The 18434-nt window shown below is 52.3% G+C and overlaps 3 protein-coding genes and 2 pseudogenes across 3 annotated transcripts; 2 read left to right on the top strand and 3 right to left on the bottom strand.

The window, feature by feature from the left end:
• Positions 1-4949: 4949 nt before the first annotated feature.
• Positions 4950-6027, top strand: SAPIO_CDS9610 (uncharacterized protein; the record flags this gene model as incomplete). Its single annotated transcript, XM_016790960.1, has 2 exons — positions 4950-5287; positions 5379-6027. The coding sequence occupies 2 exons, from the start codon at positions 4950-4952 to the stop codon at positions 6025-6027; spliced, it is 987 nt and encodes a 328-aa protein (XP_016639470.1).
• A 419-nt stretch (positions 6028-6446) lies between these two features.
• Positions 6447-6803, bottom strand: SAPIO_CDS9611 (annotated as a pseudogene; the record flags this gene model as incomplete).
• Positions 6804-7245: 442 nt separating this feature from the next.
• On the bottom strand, positions 7246-10371 carry SAPIO_CDS9612 (Leucine--tRNA ligase, mitochondrial; the record flags this gene model as incomplete). Its single annotated transcript, XM_016790961.1, has 3 exons — positions 7246-7368; positions 7424-9754; positions 9850-10371. 3 exons carry the CDS (start codon positions 10369-10371, stop codon positions 7246-7248), a joined length of 2976 nt encoding a protein of 991 aa, XP_016639471.1.
• A 1718-nt stretch (positions 10372-12089) lies between these two features.
• Positions 12090-14090, top strand: SAPIO_CDS9613 (annotated as a pseudogene; the record flags this gene model as incomplete).
• A 1725-nt stretch (positions 14091-15815) lies between these two features.
• Positions 15816-16965, bottom strand: SAPIO_CDS9614 (uncharacterized protein; the record flags this gene model as incomplete). Its single annotated transcript, XM_016790962.1, has 3 exons — positions 15816-16390; positions 16496-16666; positions 16860-16965. The coding sequence occupies 3 exons, from the start codon at positions 16963-16965 to the stop codon at positions 15816-15818; spliced, it is 852 nt and encodes a 283-aa protein (XP_016639472.1).
• Between the last annotated feature and the right edge of the window lie 1469 nt (positions 16966-18434).

Consider the following 18434-nt stretch of genomic DNA (forward strand, 5'->3'; position numbering starts at 1 on the left):
CGGACGAAGGTGGTTTTGCATCTGATTGCGTTAGCCACTCCCTGTCCCTGTTAATTGGAAGTCACGATTGGCCCACTTCGCTACGTGTATTCGCCGTCTCAAGATCGACAGAGACCGCTGAAGCCTTGCCCACCCAAAACAATCATGTTCACATTGAGCCGCTGCCTGCTAGCTTCAAAAACAGCTCCCGCGATCATTTTCGGAATGTTATAGGGCTGATGGCTTGCCCCAATAACGAGGCCGGATCTTTTGATGACCTTTCCAGGGGGAACGGGAAGATCTGAAGAGACCAGGCGCCAAGCAAGTCCATCCATCCAAAACCGAATGCAGGAACAGCTGAACCGAATGATCTTGACAAACCTCACATACTCAGAAAAAAGTCTAAAGGTAAGATTATTTTGATATGCAGAATAGCCAGGCTTTTGGTGCTGTCTTGCAGTCCCGTGCTAGTGAATCAGAAGAGGAAGGAAAAACCCTTCAGCCCGCGTGATTTAGGTGACTGTATGTCTGCCAAAGATCCTCCCCGAGCCATAATCTATAGGAATAACTACTTGACATGTGATCGTTCGCATCAGTCGAAGAAACTACAATTGTAGTAGTAAACTAGGATTCGACCGGCACCTGTCTCTTAGGCGAAAAGATAGGGTAATATCAATTATTGACGGTCCGACAGTTGCCTTGTGAGGATGGTTGCCTACAACGAGTCTCGGCAAGGTCGATCCGTCCCTTGACTTTCCTTCTCTTCCCTAAGAGGAAGAGGGAGAAGAGAAACAAAGAAGGATGAATGAGCATCTCGGTGAGGCTGTAACAGGAGCAGGACCAACCGAAGCACTATTTCTCATCGTGAGCGATGCGGCGTTACCAGACCTCGAGTTCCTCCATGATAGGTATCGCTCCTTTCTGGACCAGCCTTTGGGAGGCATCATACCGGTGAGGGCAACTGCCCAGCCACGCCGAGCAAACCCACCTCCTCCATTTTAGGGGTTAGAAATATCGCCCAAACCAGACCCAGACACTTGCTGCTTCGTTGCCGGCGTCGGTGTCACAAATCTGACACCAACAGCATTATGGATTCTGCACTCCAGTGTCTCACCTCGCCGGCCTTTCCTTTACACAACGGAGTACTTCGAACACGTTGAGGATGCCATTAGTGCCAGGCTAGTGGCAACTAAGGCGTCGACGGCAGGGATCATGTTTAAAGTATTGAAAATTGACAAGACAATTGTCAAGATCAGTGGCTGGTTAATGGCACTAGAGACACCTCTTCTCGGTGTCTTGAGTTCTCTACTGACCCCGCCGCAGACCCAGAAGAAACCTGCAAGTAGCGACCTCGTGATCGTTAGATTTTTCTTTTATTTCCGTGTTACCCCTCACTCCACCCCACCCCCTGGAGGCTGGAACCCTAAATCATGGTTTTAATACGCGATGAAGAGACATCAACGACGAGTGCTAGCTTGACCGGTGGAGAAATGAAGAGTCGCCCCTATCTCGGCGACGTCCATTCTCGCCTTGCTCAGCCTCAATGGGTGGTTCTTGCGCGACCTCATCTTGAGGAGGATCAGAGCGATTGGCTTCTTGCCTTGTTCGGACGATCCATCAATTTCTCTGCAGCAGTGCCTGAAAAGGGGACCCTTACCTTGCCTAATACATTCCTGTGCCTGACGGATCGTTGGGTTGATTGGATCAGACAACCTGTCTTAAACAAATAAAGCCTACAAGTAGAGGTTGGTTCGGGGCATGTCCTAAACTACTTCGTAGAGTATCCCTAAATGTCTCGGATGAGGGTGGGCTGTTCTCTTGAATGCCTGTCCTCGTGCGGCTCCTGTCATGGCAAGTCGTTCCTGTCGATGGAGGGGTCCTGGCAAGTTTTGCAGGGGCTGAGAGTTCCGCTGCTAAGATCCAGATCTCCGATTCGCTTTCTGTTTCTGTTTCCCTCTTCCAAGCCTTGTCATTCCGTTATTCAATTGATTTACATCTTATCAGTCGCTGCCATTGGCAGGGTAGATTCCTGGGAAGCTGTGAGCATTTTAGAGCTTCAGACGGCTGTTTCACTCGGACTTGGCGCTGCTCTGCTTATTATGGAGGATCCATTTGGGCGACTTCATTTGGCAAAAGTCGATGGAGAAATCCCGGGCCTGTACGATGACGTGGTGAGCCCTACTAAGGGGGCCCCTGAAACCCACTGTTCCACGCCGGAGACAGGCCAAAGTTGTTCTGCTGCGCCGAGCCGGTCACTCGGCAAAGCTCTCAAAGATCCCCCCCGCGGCGACGATAATGCCTTCTCGCTTATCATCGAGCTCTCTCAAGTCTGTCCTGGACTCGGTTGCAACGTCTCAATCCGAAGCTAAGACTTTTAGGAAGTATAAAGCACAAGTATACAATATCACTCTCTCCTCCGCGTTTCGAATGGCACCATCCATAATTGCCGGTCGACTCGTCCAACCACATTGCCGGGTCGCAATTGGGAGTTCAGCTCGATTTACACTATTACACTAATACCCTTTCCACGAGAGCTTGTTCAAGGAGAGGACAGGGGTAGGTCGAAGCTCTTCAACATCATGCCAATGTCAATTCAGATTCCCACAACCCGAGATCCACTCCTATTGCCTACAGAAAGAGTGCAAGAGCCTCTCGCCAGTCAACGTTCTACGCAGTACGACCCTTCCTGCTGCTTCATTGAGATTCCCCGTTTTCGTCATGATCAGCCACGATGCTACCTCGTCTCTGAACTATGCAGCGGCCGTCATCATCCGACAAAGGATCTGAATCTCACTCGCCAATCCCAAGCTTGATGCCTGAATGATGCCATACCATATTGCGCACCACCATATCATTGCCACTGGCGACTTCGTAATACTCGTGCCCCGCACACACACACACAGCGTTGGGAGGTTGAAGCGAATCTCCTGCGGGCTGGCTGACTTGCATTTCTAGAGACTGTCCGACGTTCATGCTTCGCCAATCTGGAAGAGAGCTGTTGGTCGTTTGCTATCTTGGGATTGAAGCTAACTTTAGGTCGCCCATATCTCAATGCTACCTTGACTGAGTTGACAAAGGGCAGCTGCAACAAAGCTCTATGAAGCTCTACGAAGCTCCGTGCAGTCTTGTTAGGCCTCTTTTCCATCTTGTTTATATCCATTTTCTCCTTCTTTTGCACCCCTCCAGCTTAGCCGGGTTCGAGAATGCCCAATTGAAACTTTACCATTGCCTATGATTGATCCCTAACGGGTATTTTTGGCAATGCAGTCGCCTGCGTGCTGAAGGATGGCGCGTGCCCAAGCCGGCATCCACCACATCTGGTGCCATTCTTCCCCTTTGAGCGACCCGCAGCGCGGCAGCCTATGGATCTCCCTTCTTCCTACAGGAAAGGTCGCGCAACATGGGTTTACGGAGCGAAGAGGCATGCTTCGTCCACTTAGCTTGCCATGTGGGATGCGGTGCGGCCCTTCCATACCCTCAAACTGGGCCTCGACCGAGAACGTCGTTTTGCCTCAAGAAACCTTTTTCCGAGACCCCCGGGTAAGCCATCCCTGGAGCTGATTCTAACAAGACCGAATTGTCCAATGGCGCAGAGAGGATGGAGAGGCTTAGTCGGGATGTGCAATGCTGTGTTCACGCACGAAATGTAATCATTTCCTCTCTGTCTCACCAGAGGCAATGCCACTCCCAAGCACAGGTGTCGAGCCCAAGTTTCAATGATCAGCATGCTCTAACCCGGGACAAGCTTGAGGATCTGCATACTCCATCCTCATCAAAAGAAAGAAAAAAAGAAATTTCAAGAACGAACATGCGGAGCCCTTCAATTCAACGTTGCTCGTCCTGCTTCGTCGGATAATATAGCTCTCCACTTATTTTTTCCCTTGCCCTTGTCAAAGGTGTTGAGACAAGGTGGTAGCATGCTGCAGAGGTCCACCTTGGGGCAGGCAAAGAAATGGGACCTATCACATGCACGATGCGGAGTGACCTTGTTTCTGTTCGCACCTTGCTCCTCTCGTTCGCACAACTGCTTGCTGGGAATGGAGAACTGGCGTCAAGTCGAGTCTCAACAAAATGCAAGAGCTGCAGCTTCTACCAAAGGAACAGCATCCCAATGCGCCTGAGGTCAGAGGGGGAAGGGCGAGATGTCTAGCAATTGTGGGAATTTGCTGCGAATGGCTTCCTGCTGGTATCATTTCAATGCTTGGCATGGGAATGACGAAGTAAACTTTCACCGCAGTATTCAGCGATTCTCAAAATAGGAAATTCGATGCTCCCATGATTCGCTGATCCTCGACACTTGACCCCTCTTTCCCTAGAAAAGAACCCCGCAGTTTGAAATGGAGGTGTGTAACGTTTGTGGGGTCCAAAGCTAGATTACTGCCAATAGGATCGCGCTATTCTACGAGGTGCTGTCAGCGGTCCTGCCCAGGAGGTATATAGAGTCAAATACGAAATAACCGTAACAAGTCAAGTAACAAGCACGAATGGTTCAGGGGTAGAATACTTGCTTCCCAAGCAAGTGATCCGAGTTCGAGTCTCGGTTCGTGCATTTCATTTTTGCCTTTTCCGACTATTTTGTCTTATCTTTTCGGCCTCCATTCTTTTTTTTTTTGCGAATATCAATTTCATGTTTTGTTCAGACAGATAACGTGTTTCAGAGCTCTCTTTCATTCCTTCCCCTACTGAAACGTCACTGGCTACTAAAGCCGCCCTCTTCAGAGATGAGAGCTCTTTGATGTAGCTTGGGCACGCTATCTATATTTTACCGAGAATCATCCACAATGGAACGTGGAGGAACCAAGCCTGCCCCACCACAAGCGTAACAAGCACTGAGCTGGAGCTTGCGTCGTTCAAGGGACACAGAGCCCAAAGCCAGCAAACGACATTGCAAAGGAACCCTACCTCAAACTAACACTCACTCCCCCATCTCCCCGTCTCCAAAAGCATCGCCGACTTCTCAAGGGCCCACGATGAGCACCAACATCGAAAAGACAGTCGCAAGACTGCAGGAAAAGATCAAAGAGGGGCAGTATTACGAAGCGCAGCAACAAACGCGAGTCGTAGCGGCGAGGTATATCAAGGCCAAGAAGTGGGACGCGGCTGTGGACATCCTCTTCAATGTTGCGAAGGCGCTGCTGAGCGCGGGCCAGGGGGGCAGTGGCGGCGATTTGTGCAATTTGCTCGTGGAGGTCTACGAGAAGGCGGAGCTGGAGCCGGATGCGAATTCTAAGGGGAGGCTGTTGACGTGTTTGAGGTTATTTGATAGTGAGGAGCCGACGAGGAAGAAGTTTATTGGTGGTATGATTGGGTAAGTCTGCGCTGCTGGCATTTTATGGACATTATTCTTAAGACTCTCGGGTTTAACTCAATGCTAACTCTTTTTTTTTCTTTTCTATAAGATGGTCTAGCAAGTTTGGCGAGTTCCCAGCCGGCGACCCCGAACTCCACCACGTCGTAGGTTCAATATACGCAGAAGAGCACGAAGCCTACGACGCAGAACGACACCTAGTGCTAGGGACCAAGGATTCGCCCGAGATCCTCGCCCGGATGGAATATAAATGGTACAAAGAAAGCGACCCGCATCTCGCCGCCCAGTTCGCCGCCCGCGCGGTCATCCCATACCTCCTCGTCGGCAACGTCCGTGCGGCGAACGCCTCCTTCCGCATCTTCACCTCAGCGTTATTGCAAGATAACAAGGGCCTCTCCGTGCAGGACGTCAGCAGCCAGAGCAGCGACGTCAAGATCTTCCCCAGCATACCGCTCCTCAACTTCCTCTCGCTGCTCCTGCTGGCCGTGCAGAGGGGGAGCGCCGAGCTTTATAGGCAGCTGATTACCAAGTACGCGACGCATCTCAAGGAGACTGGTACGTGGTTCGATACGCTTGATGCCATTGCTGAGATGTACTTTGGCGTGAGGAGGCAGCGGCAGACGAATCCGCTGTTTGATATGATGGGTAGCTTGTTTGGTAGCGGCGGTGGTGGCAGTAGCCAGCCCGCGAGGAGACCCGCCAACCGAGTGGAGGCGCCTGCCCCCGAGGGACTGGACTGAAGAAAATCCACATTTTTTCGTGGACTTTTCTTGTCGGTGTTTGGGTGGGAGTGGATGAGCAGCTTGCCCATGCCTGTATATAATACCCCTCTTATAGAAAAACGCCTCGAAGCGTTGACGAGATAATTTTTGTTCATAACTGTTCAATGACGTGCCTGTGGTTCCGCTTCAAACATCCAGTTGTCGTCCGCTAAGGCCACAACCTTCGCTCGTAGACTAGCCTTCACCGATTCTAGAAGAACTGCTCCAATCGAAGCCACATGTATGTTAGGCCATCATACCTCCAATCCTCGTTTCCAAACGCTCGCGAAAGGACACACCTTCAGTTTGATCAGCCACCGCATTATGATTAATCTGATAAAGCTTTACAGCTTCCGCCAACCGCCGTCTCTCCTCTAGAAGTAAGAAAACGCGTAAGCTTAACATATCCCATCGAGGCGAATATAGTCGTTCTTACTCTCCATCTCAGCCCTTTCATCAACAACCCCATCCTCCTCGTCCTCCCCCGCGATCCCCAACGCAACAGCCTCCCCAACCTCCAACTCGCCCTGCTTATCCCTCACGACAATTTCGTCCGAGTCGGAAAGAACGTCAACGCAGCTATCCAGACGCAGGGTCTCCGTCGAGGTGGAGGCCGAGGACGGTGTCGGGCGGCGCGTCAGCTGGCTCTGGAAGAGGTTGCGGCGGACGCCGCTGGCGGCAGTGGGAGGGGGCGCGGCGCGCGTGCGGACTTGGTTGGGGGCGTTGGAGGGGTTTCGGCGGGATAGGTCGGGCATTTTGGCTTTGGGATTGGTTTGTTTGTTTTATCGCGTGGTGTTGTTCTTTAATTTGGGTTTGGTTGTCGGATATGCGATGTTGATGTTGGGGCAGCTTAGGAACGGGCTGCTTGGGCGGAGATAATGGGCGGATTTAAGGTTTGTTGGATCTTGAGAGCCTCAACCACCGCAATATCAAAAAAATTAAGTCGCAATCATTTGGGTGGTGTGTTTGAAAATTATACTTGACAATCAATTGATGAATACGTTTAGGTTAATTTATACAAAAAATTTATAAAGGGAAACAATTCTCTTCATCAAGGATGGGTACCGTGGTAAAGTCTACGAATCACCTTGTCGACGCTGGTCAATATGCTAGAGGACTAGAGTGTGTGAAGGGACAACGAGTATGAGCTGCAGCAATAATATGTAGTCTTCCCAGACGACCAGAGCGGCCATCTTTCTATCCTCCAGGTTTTGCAAGGAGCTCGTATAATTCTGTATAAGAAATCATGGATATATTGTGCCAACTCCTCTCGCGATGCAAGCCTGTCTGCTCAAAACCACCAGGTCTATCCGCCTCGTCCTAGTATACATTGATACATCTATAGTACAAAATTTACAGTAGATCCGCCACGTACAACAATAACCCTCTTCGCTGTCCTAATATCAGACGCACCCCCAGACAACTTAGCCGCTCCCTCCTCCGTCTTCAAGATCTCCTCAACGATCCACTCCTTGAGCGCGTCATCTTTAAGATCCGCCGGTGGAGGCGGGATCTCGACGACGGCTCTCAGCTTGCCCTTGATCTGCACGGCGCACTTTCGCTGTCGTGGCTGCAACAGGGGCAGGGTGCCATCGGGGGTCGGAAAAGTGGCAGAGGAAAAGATCGAGCCGGACGAGGGGTGGAGCTGGCTCCAGCACTCTTCTGTAAAGGCGGGAGCTATGGGTGCCATCATCTTGAGGAGAGCTGAGAGGCCCTCACGCCGGATGGCGGGGCTCGCTTCGTTCTCGACGAGTGTGTTGGTTAGGCTCATGAGATCCGACACAACTGTGTTGAGCCCATAGACCTCGCTATATGAAGAGGTCACGGAGGAGATCGTCTTCTGCACGTCGCGCCAGACTTGGGCATCTGTATCCCATTGAGCAAGCTCATCGGCGCTCATGGACCCTAGCTTCTTCGATTGTTCCTCGAGGAAACCCTTGGCCGAAATATCTACCGCGTTGCTGTCGGGTTTATCCAGTGTACCGACATAGTTGTATAGTCTGGACAGCCAGCGGGTGACACCAGAAATCTTCTCCTCATCCCAGTTCAAGGCCTCGCTGACAGGCGCTTGGAAGAGGATGTGGGCGCGAGTGGCATCGGCACCGTATTTTCCAATGAACCCAGTGGGATCTACCCCGTTGTGTTTGGATTTGGACATCTTTTCATACGTCATGTTTGCAACGGCACCGGTCGACTTGACCCTCGGTGTCTGTGGGTCCGACAAGTCGAGCTCATCAGGTGTGAGGAATATTCCGGTGTCGGGGTTGGAATACGTCTTGCCTTGAACCATTCCCTGCGTAATGAGTCGCGCAAAAGGCTCGGCAGTCGTCTCGGATGGATCTTGGGGATTGGGGAAGAGGGGAGTGGTGCTTAGGAATTTGTAAATGAACCGAGAGTAGAGTAAGTGTAGGATGGCATGCTCAATGCCGCCAATATATGTGCCGACGGGTAGATATTTCTCTGCCGCTTCCTTGGAGAAGAGCTGGTCTTTGTTCTTGGGATCGGCGAAGCGAGCAAAGTACCAACTTGAGTCCACAAAAGTGTCCATCGTGTCCGTGTCTCTCTTGGCAGGCCCGTTGCACTTGGGACAACTGGTGTTCACCCAATCGCTGGCATGCTCGAGAGGGTTTCCGGGTTTCCCTTCTTTCCAATGATTGTCGACCTCGGGAAGCTCAACTGGCAGCTGTTCTTCGGGCACGGGAACAGGACCACAGGTACCGCAGTGAACGATGGGAATCGGTGCGCCCCAATACCTCTGACGGCTGATAAGCCAGTCCCGAAGCCTCCACTTCTCGACTGGAGCCGCAAGATGCGCGGCCTCCAGCATGGCAATGAGCATCTTGCCACCCTCAACCGAGGATTTCCCCTTAAATGGGCCACTGCCTGCCGTCATGATACCGTGATTGACAAAGGGGTCGTTCGGAAGGGCCGTCGTGGACTCATCCTCCGATGCGGCGAGGACAACGCGGACGGGTTCGTCATATCGATGCTGTTTCCAGAAGGCATGGTCACGGACATCATGGGCCGGTACACCCATGACGGCACCCTCGCCGTAATCGCCGAGCACGTAAGGCGCAACATAAACCGGGAGTGATTCCTTAGTCGCGTCGGGAGTATGCTCGTGGTATGCAAGAGGATTTACGGCGCGGATATGCGGCAAAAGATAGCCAACCTTGGAATCAGGCGGCAGACCAGGTAATGTGTCCAAGAAGGCCTGCAACTCAGGGTCTACTTTCGAGAGTTTCTGGACAATAGGATGCGTGGATGCTAGAGCAATATACTGGACGCCGAACAAGGTGTCGGGGCGCGTTGTGTAAACCTCAACGGAGGAATGCACGTCATGTCCCATGGCCATGATGGGAAACTTGACCATAGCACCGGTCGACTTTCCAAGCCAATTCTTCTGCATAGACAGCACTCTTTCAGGCCAGGCGTTGTTCTTTTCGAGAATTGAGAGGTCTCGGAGCAGCGCCTCTCGGTATTCCGATATGCGGAGGAACCATTGCTTAAGCCTTCGCTTCTCGACCTTGGCTCCGGATCTCCAAGAGCAGCCATTGGCATCTACCTGCTCGTTTGCGACAACAGTCTTATCGACGGGGTCATAGTTGACTTCGGCCTCGGCCTGGTAGGCAAGGCCACGCTCATGCAGCATCAAGAAGAGCTTTTGGGTATGCTTGTAGAAATCGGGGTCGCACGTTGTTATTTCCTGCAAGACGGCGTCCGGGCAAAGAGTTAGCTGACGGTCGGTCCTCGCCGCGATGACCACAACCGAACAAGCGGTGAGAGAAGATAAGCACATACCCTGTCCCAGTCCCAGCTGGCGTTCATGTGCTGCAATTGATCTCTCATCTTCTGAATGTTGTCCTTCGTCCATCCGGCGGGCGGGAGTCCTCGAGCTAGCGCGGCATTCTCAGCGGGCAGACCAAAGGCATCCCAGCCCATTGGCAGGAGCACATCGTAACCTTGTAGCCTTCGGAAGCGAGCCACGACATCGGCAATCGTGTAGACGCGAAGATGGCCGAGATGGAGGTTACCGGAGGGGTAGGGGAACATGGGAAGGACGAATTGAGTTTCATTCTTGGCCGAGTGAGGTTTCGGTTCGGATTTCGACCAAGTTTCTCGCCATTTTCGGTCCAGAGCCGGCAGATCGAGCCTTGCGGTTGCGTAGAGTCGGGCGTGGCGCAACGTGGTTCGGCGGGGAGCAAGTGCAGCTGTGTGAGGGCGCTCCGGAGAGCACCTGACAAGGGAGACAAAACTCCGACGCGCCAAGGCCCTGCAGCTCGCCGGGGAGCTGACCAGTGATGTTCCGATTAGTAGCTGCATTGAGGCCGTATCATGGTCAAAACACGGGGGGTGTTTGTTGGGTTCCGCAGGGTTTTGCGGCTCGTCGCTGTGTTGGTGTGTGTGGACGGTGAGTTGAAGCTAGTCAGACCACACCGACAGAAGGTCGAGGTAGCCTGTAGCGGTCCGAAATTTATTTTTTTAGTGACCAGTCAGACTTGTTCTCCCGCGCCAGAGCCAATCCGAGCCGGCTGCAAGGTACCAAATGTGGCAGTTCGACGATGCGCCACAGGAAAATAGAGGGAAAGCCACAAGTGCTCCTTAGCACACGTGACGTCATGCAGGCTTCCCCCCCGCCATCAGTGCATCTCTGGACCCAATGGGATTGAATTAAATTGGGACTGAGAGTACCACTTGATTACCTATTGTTAAAAATTACCAAGAAAAATGCGCTGCCGCCCGCGTACATCTGCAGGGCTTTCCGTTCGCTATGACAAACCAGAACAGGAAACCCCCACCAAGAACGATCTGGTTGTCGTGCGGGGTGCTTGGAGATGGTGGGACAGGCCGGAGTTCGAAGGGAAGGGTCCGGCCAGAAACGCCAATGGCAGCAAGTTCAATTCCAGCAAATGGACAGGGAATTAAAACCCTCATTGTTCTGGAGCGTCTGGAGATGGGTATAGTGTAGTATCGTGCATTGCGCGAGCGTGGGAGGCAACTTAGAGCTTCACACCAAGGTGTCGATGTCGACGTGGTGGTGGACAGGGTCGCGTGGGCGAGAATTGATATAACGAAGAGGGTCCAGCTGCTTGTTTCGGAATCACTTGCTTCTTCATACGAGATGCAATATTGGGATTGAACTCCACGCCCACGGGCCACGACGAGACTCCCTACGATCAGACATGAGAATACATAGGCGAGAAGGAACCCGCGGAGAGTTATGATATTGACATGCGATGCTTACCTTCGGCATTTCTCTTCTGTCTCTTCTGTCTCCCCTATCGGCTCAAAGTCCATATTCTCTTTAAGACGGAAGGTCCCTTCTCTAGCCCTCTAGTCTTTGATCTATATAAGAGACTACAAGTGCTACCTCGGACATGTACAGACATCAATCAATTCTCGGGTTACAGCAATAGCCATAGTTCTTTCTTGTCAGACTTAATCAACTCCAAGTCTCTCAAACTCCGTCCACACTCACTTCCATTCTCCACTCATCTCCCCCTGTTCTTTGTTAAGCATTTCTTCCCGCAGCTTTCCCTTTATCCCCCTGTCGCTACCTCCGATTTGCCGCTGTGGCTTGCTTGTTCTTCAGTCTAAAAAACTGCCGGAAAGCTATTGGATCCCGGACAGCAACTTTAAGCCTTCTGAATCCGAGATCCCGAAATCGGAAAATACTGTGGTGCTCTAACTGCTCCAATTCCCCCAACTTCAGGACCCCTCCGACGATCCCTGGAGAGCTTCTTTCCTCTCTGGTTCTTCTCACTGAGCATTTGGCCTTGATTTTAGTCCATTGCATCATACATCCAACTCGCCAATTCGACTCAAACAATTTGGCCTCGCTCCTTTGAGTATCGCTCGTCTTATTTTAGTTGGTTTGAACTACTTAATAAGCCTGATATCGCAGTCAAGCTTTTTTTGCCGTCGTTTCCCTTTCTCAGGTACCATTGATATCAACATCTTGACCAGTGATAACCTCAACTCCAATTCCCCCGCCCCCACCAAACATCACCAACATCACCAAATATCGTCAGGCCGCCGCCATGGACAAAATCACAAACAAGATAGCGGCCCTACCGCCCGACGCGACCTATACGTCGCTCGAATTCTTCCCGCCCAAGACCGCCATGGGCTTTTCTAACCTGCGCGACCGGCTCGACCGCATGGAGCGTGCCCTGAAGCCCCTCTTCGTCAATGTCACCTGGGGCGCCGGCGGTTCAACAGCCCAAAAGTCTCTCGACCTTGCCGAGATCTGCCAGCGGGAGCTTGGCCTTACCACTTGCCTTCATCTAACGTGTACGAATATGAGCCGACGCTTATTGGACAGGGCATTGGAAGACGCCAAGGCCCTCGGTATTCGTAACATCCTAGCCCTGCGAGGCGATCCTCCCCGGCCGGACGAATACAGGGCCCTTGATGATGACGAGGTGACGGATTTTGCTTGGGCTGTCGACTTGGTCAAGTACATCAGGGCTACCTACGGCGACTATTTTTGCATTGGCGTGGCGGCGTATCCCCAGGGCCATGCTGATGGAAGCGCACCCGAGACGCAAAGCCTAGAATACGACCTGCCCTACCTCGTTGAGAAGGTCCAAGCCGGTGCAGACTTTATCATTACACAGCTCTTCTTCGACGTAGAAGCGTACGACAAGTTTGAAAAGACTCTGCGGGAGCACCCGAGCGGGGTCTTCAAGACTATTCCCATTATTCCCGGCCTCATGCCCATCCAAAGTTACCAGATGATCAAGCGCACGACAAAACTTAGCCACGCTTCTGTTCCGGACTCGATCATGGAGAGGCTAGATGCGGTCAAGGGAGACGACGAAAAGGTCAAATCAGTGGGTGTCGACATCGTCAGCGAGATCGTCGAGAAGGTCAAGAAGATCAAGGACAGGACGCCAGGGCCCAAGGGTTTCCACTTTTACACCCTGAACCTCGAAAAGGCCGTCTCCTTTATTCTCGAGAGGACCCATCTTATCCCGCAGTCGGACAGCGACGAGGAGGACGACGTGGCGGTTGGAGGCGTCGAGCCTATCCCCGTGGTCCGTGTTAATGGCGTTAACGGCGCCAATGAACTCGCCCGCAGCAGTACCCGCCGCCTCTCGACAGTCGGCTCGGATCCTCGTAACAGAGTAATCGTTTCTGGAGCCGAGGTGATGAACCCTGACTATGAAGCCAGCGCCCAGGAGGCCGGTATCCCCGCGGAGCCCGTCAACACCCGCGCCAACACCCTCGCCATATCCGAAGGCGAAGGCGTCCTCGGTCGCGAAGCCACCTGGGACGACTTCCCCAACGGCAGGTGGGGCGACGCCCGATCGCCCGCCTACGGCGAAATCGACGGCTACGGCGTAAGCCTGCACATGTCGACGACCCAAGCCGTCCAGCTCTGGGGTGCACCCACCTCTGTAGACAACATCAACGACATCTTCCTCCGCCACCTCCAGGGCACCCTCACTGCAATCCCCTGGAGCGAAGAGGGCCTCCTCCCCGAAACCAACGCCATCCAGAAACACCTCGTAAACCTCAACAACAAAGGCTGGTGGACCGTTGCGTCCCAACCCGCCGTCAACGGCCGCCGCTCCTCCGACCCCACCTTCGGCTGGGGTCCCGAAAACGGATTCGTCTTCCAAAAGGCGTTCGTCGAGTTCTTCCTCCCCTCGGCAGACTGGACCGCCCTCCGCGCCAAAATCCGCGACCCGGCCGTCGCCCAGTCCATCTCCTTCTACGCCGCGAACGCCAACGGCGACTTCGAGACCTCGGACGACGTGCCCCCCGGCGAAACCGCCACGCCTAGCACCAACGCTGTCACCTGGGGCGTCTTCCCCGGCAAGGAAATCATCACGCCCACCATCATAGAGGAGGTTAGTTTCCGCGCTTGGAGCGAGGAGGCCTTCGGTATCTGGGCTGAGTGGGCGAGGGTCTACGGGAAGGGATCCGCGAGCGAAAAGTTCCTCGATGGGATTAGGAAGGATTATTGGCTGGTGAATATTATACACCATGAGTTTATTGACGGGGAGGCGCTTTGGAAACTCCTGGAGGCGTAGGTCGCTTCGGGAGCCAAAATGGGACTCTCTGCATAAGGAAGAAATGATGAGCAAATGGGAAAGGATAGAGCAAATTTCACCGGGAAGTTTTTGGGGAGATTGGTCATGGTACAAAACGCATAGCGGATGAGGATACGTAGATGGAATCAATACCACCGGTTCAATGTTTATTTAACTGAAACAAACGAGGAGTTGCAAGTGGAACAACAAGCAAGATGCGGCCTTTTCCCTCTTTGCTGGTGGATGTTTAGTGAATGACTCGTGCTTTGCATTGATATCAGGGAAAGGAGGCGCGCATGAAGCATCTTGAACGTTTCTGCCGCCCTACTTGATTAGCCCGCCTTAATGTATGGTTGAATCTTGTTATATACTTGAAAAGGGTCCGAGGCCAACGTTAATTTCCAAGGTGAAGGCAACGGGTCCTATGCCTAGGGAAGAGTAAAGAGTCTGGGTTTCATAGATGTATTAAACACCAATGAATCGAATCGCACCACTCCTAGGTAGACTCAGCCGGTTTCTATGGCGAGACAAAACCGGCCTTATGCTACCCTGGGCGGTTACGATGGTGAGCAGGTCCCAAGATGGTGCGGACGGCACTCGGAGATGATAGTAGCGCCTACTGTGCTTAAACGGGGTTGAATTTTGAAGAGAGTCGAGAAATCAGAATAGAAGCGGTAGGTGGGACCAAGGAGGTCCATCATACTCTCTCGAAAAGGCAACCCAGCTGGAAAAGCTCCTGGGAGGGTATGTATGGAAAACCCACAGATATACTGACATATGTTACGGCTGGTATCTCGACCGTAGGGTGAAGTTTTTGAAGCCTCAGCTCTGATTGACGGCAAAGACTGAAGCCTGGACGGAGGCAGTTCGATTCCGGTCTAGACCACACACAATCTTCTACCTACACCAGATAGCATTGAGCACTAAGAATCACTCCACCGATAGTATAGAAAAGTTTCGTTCACCCAATATTTGACAGCATCAAGGGACATCACGGCAGTTGAGCTCGAGCAACACGAAAGTCACACAATCAAAGACTCCGAGACTCCGCCTCGGATTGTTTTGAGAATCAAGGTTTCAAAGCGCATAGTTCTCGAAAGGAGTAAGGGTAACATCAATGTTATTACTATAATGTCCTCGAGCCAGGAACTAGCTGTTGATCAAGATCGGGTTTGGTCGACAAGCTGCATATATCATTCAATGTCCACGGTCATGGCACCCCATTCAGTGATGGCAAGACGAAAATCAATAATGCCCTTGAGATGTGTTACCCTGCAGGTGCCATAAGAAACCGTTGGTTGCTTGTTTGCATACATCCGCGAAACCGAACCTGTTCCATTCATCTCTGGGCCAACCATTTCCCCTAGGTGACCAGTTCCTAGCTAGAGTACATTTTCCTCCCTCTCATGTCCAGAAAACAAGTGTGGAGTAAAAAAAAAACAAGACGTGAGGTGAGGTATAAAGCGAAGATATGCAGCCAGTCCTCGAAAAGAATCGAGCTGACACGGATGGTATCGTCGCTAAAAGGCCGTGCTTTGAAGAGAGACAAAAGAAAGAAAAGAAAGAAACGTCAAATGGCGTTGAAAAAAAGGAAACCCTGTGTCCGCCATAATCCATAAAACGCCGTCCATCACACAAAAGAGATTCGTCACAGAGGCCGGTACTTCGCCCAAAGAATAACTGAATGGACTCGAAACTCATTCGAGCCATAGCGAACCCCATAGCTTAAATCTCAAAGTTGCAGAGGTCCTGGTGGTACTTGTGCACATCCTCTGGAGCTAGAAGTGTCGAGTTCATAGAGTTTCCACTCTCGAAACTGTCCGTCTCGTAGAAGGACTGAGACAGAGTGGCCTTAGTATCGACGTCAGAGCCGGCAGGGAAGGACTGGCTAGCTGGGGTGAAGACACTCTCCGAGCTCTCCGACGTCATGTCGAAAGTCGCAGATCCCGACTTCTGCCTCTTGGGGGCCGGACGAGCGGTGGGCGTCGGGGTGAGGTCGCGAGCCTTATAATCAACCTCTTCCGAATCCTCCTCTTCAGAATCGCTGAACTCACGTTTCAAGGGAGTCGAAACAATCTTCTTGCGCGAAGTAGACTTGGGAGTGGCACGGGAGCGACCCGTCGTGGGGGTCGACTTCGCCGAAGCTCGGGACGATGGCGTTGACGGGTTCATGCTGAGAGCAGTCGTCGGGTCTTTTCCACTCTCCGCGGCAGCTCGAAGCGTGGCCGCATCCTTCTTGATCGTCCTAAACTGAAACTGGATACCATCAGGAGTGGACTCTCCGAAGTACTTGCAAATATCTACGAGAGAATAGTGGTTAGCTTAGTGAAACGACAGGCGGTGGCTGCTGTGAGTGTGATGCTGTGATAGAAAACACGAAAGGAAAATGAGGTGAAAGCCCATACTTGGGTCAATTTTATTTTGATCCTTCGGAAAGTTGGCTTCGGTAGGCATATCCTTGGGATCGTGACCTTCCTTCAAGCCGCGTCTGATAATCTCGGCCTGCGTCTTGAGGTGGCGCATTCGGTGGCCCAGCTTGGTCTCGTTCAAGTCAGAACCATAAGACTTGACGATGTCTGAGCTCAAGTAATCAGAATCCAGTCTAGGGGAAAGGGGGAGACCGCGTGGGAACAACTAGATCAAGTCGGGTGGGCTATCGCCGTGAAGGGAGAGTGGCATGGGATGTGTTGAAATATGAAGGACCCGGGGCCAACAGAAGGGAAGAAAAGAAAGAGGGCTAGGTTAACAATACGGAAGAACAGCACTTACCCTTGTAGTTCCACTTCACCTCAGGATGGGCGGCAACAATGGCCCTGAGGAGGCGAGCTTGGACGTCGAAAGTCCTGAAGTTCGTTTTGGGAGTCGTAGGAGCCATCTTGGTCTTTGTGGGATCCTGAGAGACGTTAGAAACTGTCCTAATACTTGGAAAAGACCCAGGTGAGGCTCATGAAATTAGTATCAAATGACTCGAAAGCTTACCAGAGCGCGGTGTAGTGTACGATGGTTGTGCGAAGCAAAGGAGCCAAGTTGGCGATAAACGAGAGGGGAGGTAAGGATGACTGATGGAATGCGAAAGTTAGAACGAGGTTGAGAGAGGAAATGAGAAGACAAGGTGACAGAAGGAAGATAGAAGGCAAAAGAGCGAGGCACGAGGCACGAGGATGAGAGTGGCGCCGAGGAAGTCGCGAAGCTAGAGCGCTTGGTAGAAAGGCAGGAAGGAGCGAGTGGACAGAGACCTCACTTACTTGGAAGAACTGAGGAAGAATGAGGTTTGGGAGAGGCTATTGCCAACTCGCGTTCTGAGAATGCGAGTTAAAGAGTACAGGGAGATGATGGCCTCGTCGGAGCGAAGGACTAGTCGGGGTTGAGAGCTCGAGTTCTCAAAATCGAGTGTGGATGATGCTGTTGCGATGCGTGAGTTTGATGGCCAAGCTCGGATGAAGAGTTGGTAAAGGAGATGGAGAGATGTGGAGGTTGGAACTCAAGAGATGCCGGGATGACGAGCTTTTATTCCAACACAGTCCAGACGGATCAAACTACGGAAGGCGCCCCCGACTCTATGAGAGGAAGCTGCAATCGACTTCGGTTCAAGATCTCAACCCGACACTAGACAAGTTGATTCCTGTTTCGCGACTGACCTACCGAATTGGGTAATAAACGGCGTGCTCGTAGGAGCGCGATTGGGGGTAAGATTTCTTGGAGATGCGGCCGTGGGGGTTTCGTTTATGGAAGCCGATCTTCAGGGTGCGATGCGCTCGCAACCAAACCCAATGGGTAGTATAGACCCTGGCGATGCGACTGTATGCGGCGATGCCAAACCAATATTGACTTGAAAGCGCGCTCGCTAGAGTCTGGGCTGGCGGAAGAGCCTAATAAAGAAACCGGGAGATGTGCCTGGATGAGATCCAAGGCGCTCGTGGTTGAACCTCTACTCGCCGAACAATTCTCTCCTTCTCGACTCGACGTGCTTGAGAGCAGGGGAAATGATCCCCTGTCCTTCTCTTAGCCGAGTTGGGTGCTGAAGCCGACTTTTTGTTGTAGGGATTGGATCCGTGTAAGTCGAGGTCGAGATAATCCGAACCGTACCCGTAGCTCCGGTCTAGTCTGGAAACGGTCCGAGCAATTAATACACCCGCACAATGCGAAGGTTTTGATGGAAGGTATTTGCTCAAGAATACTTGCAACTATGAGAAGAGGGCCTCAGGAGAGCGAGGCAGAGGTGCGAGTGTGTGGAGAGGTGAGTGGTGCCTGCCTGGGAAAATGGGGTGGCTGGGGAGAATCGCCTCTCGACTCGTACTGGTGTGAGGGAGTTGGTGAAGCCTAGATGGATGCTACTTGGCCGCA

The sequence above is a fragment of the Scedosporium apiospermum genome (assembly GCF_000732125.1).
Source record: "Scedosporium apiospermum strain IHEM 14462 chromosome Unknown SEQ_SAPIO_0143, whole genome shotgun sequence".
NCBI lineage: Eukaryota > Fungi > Ascomycota > Sordariomycetes > Microascales > Microascaceae > Scedosporium > Scedosporium apiospermum.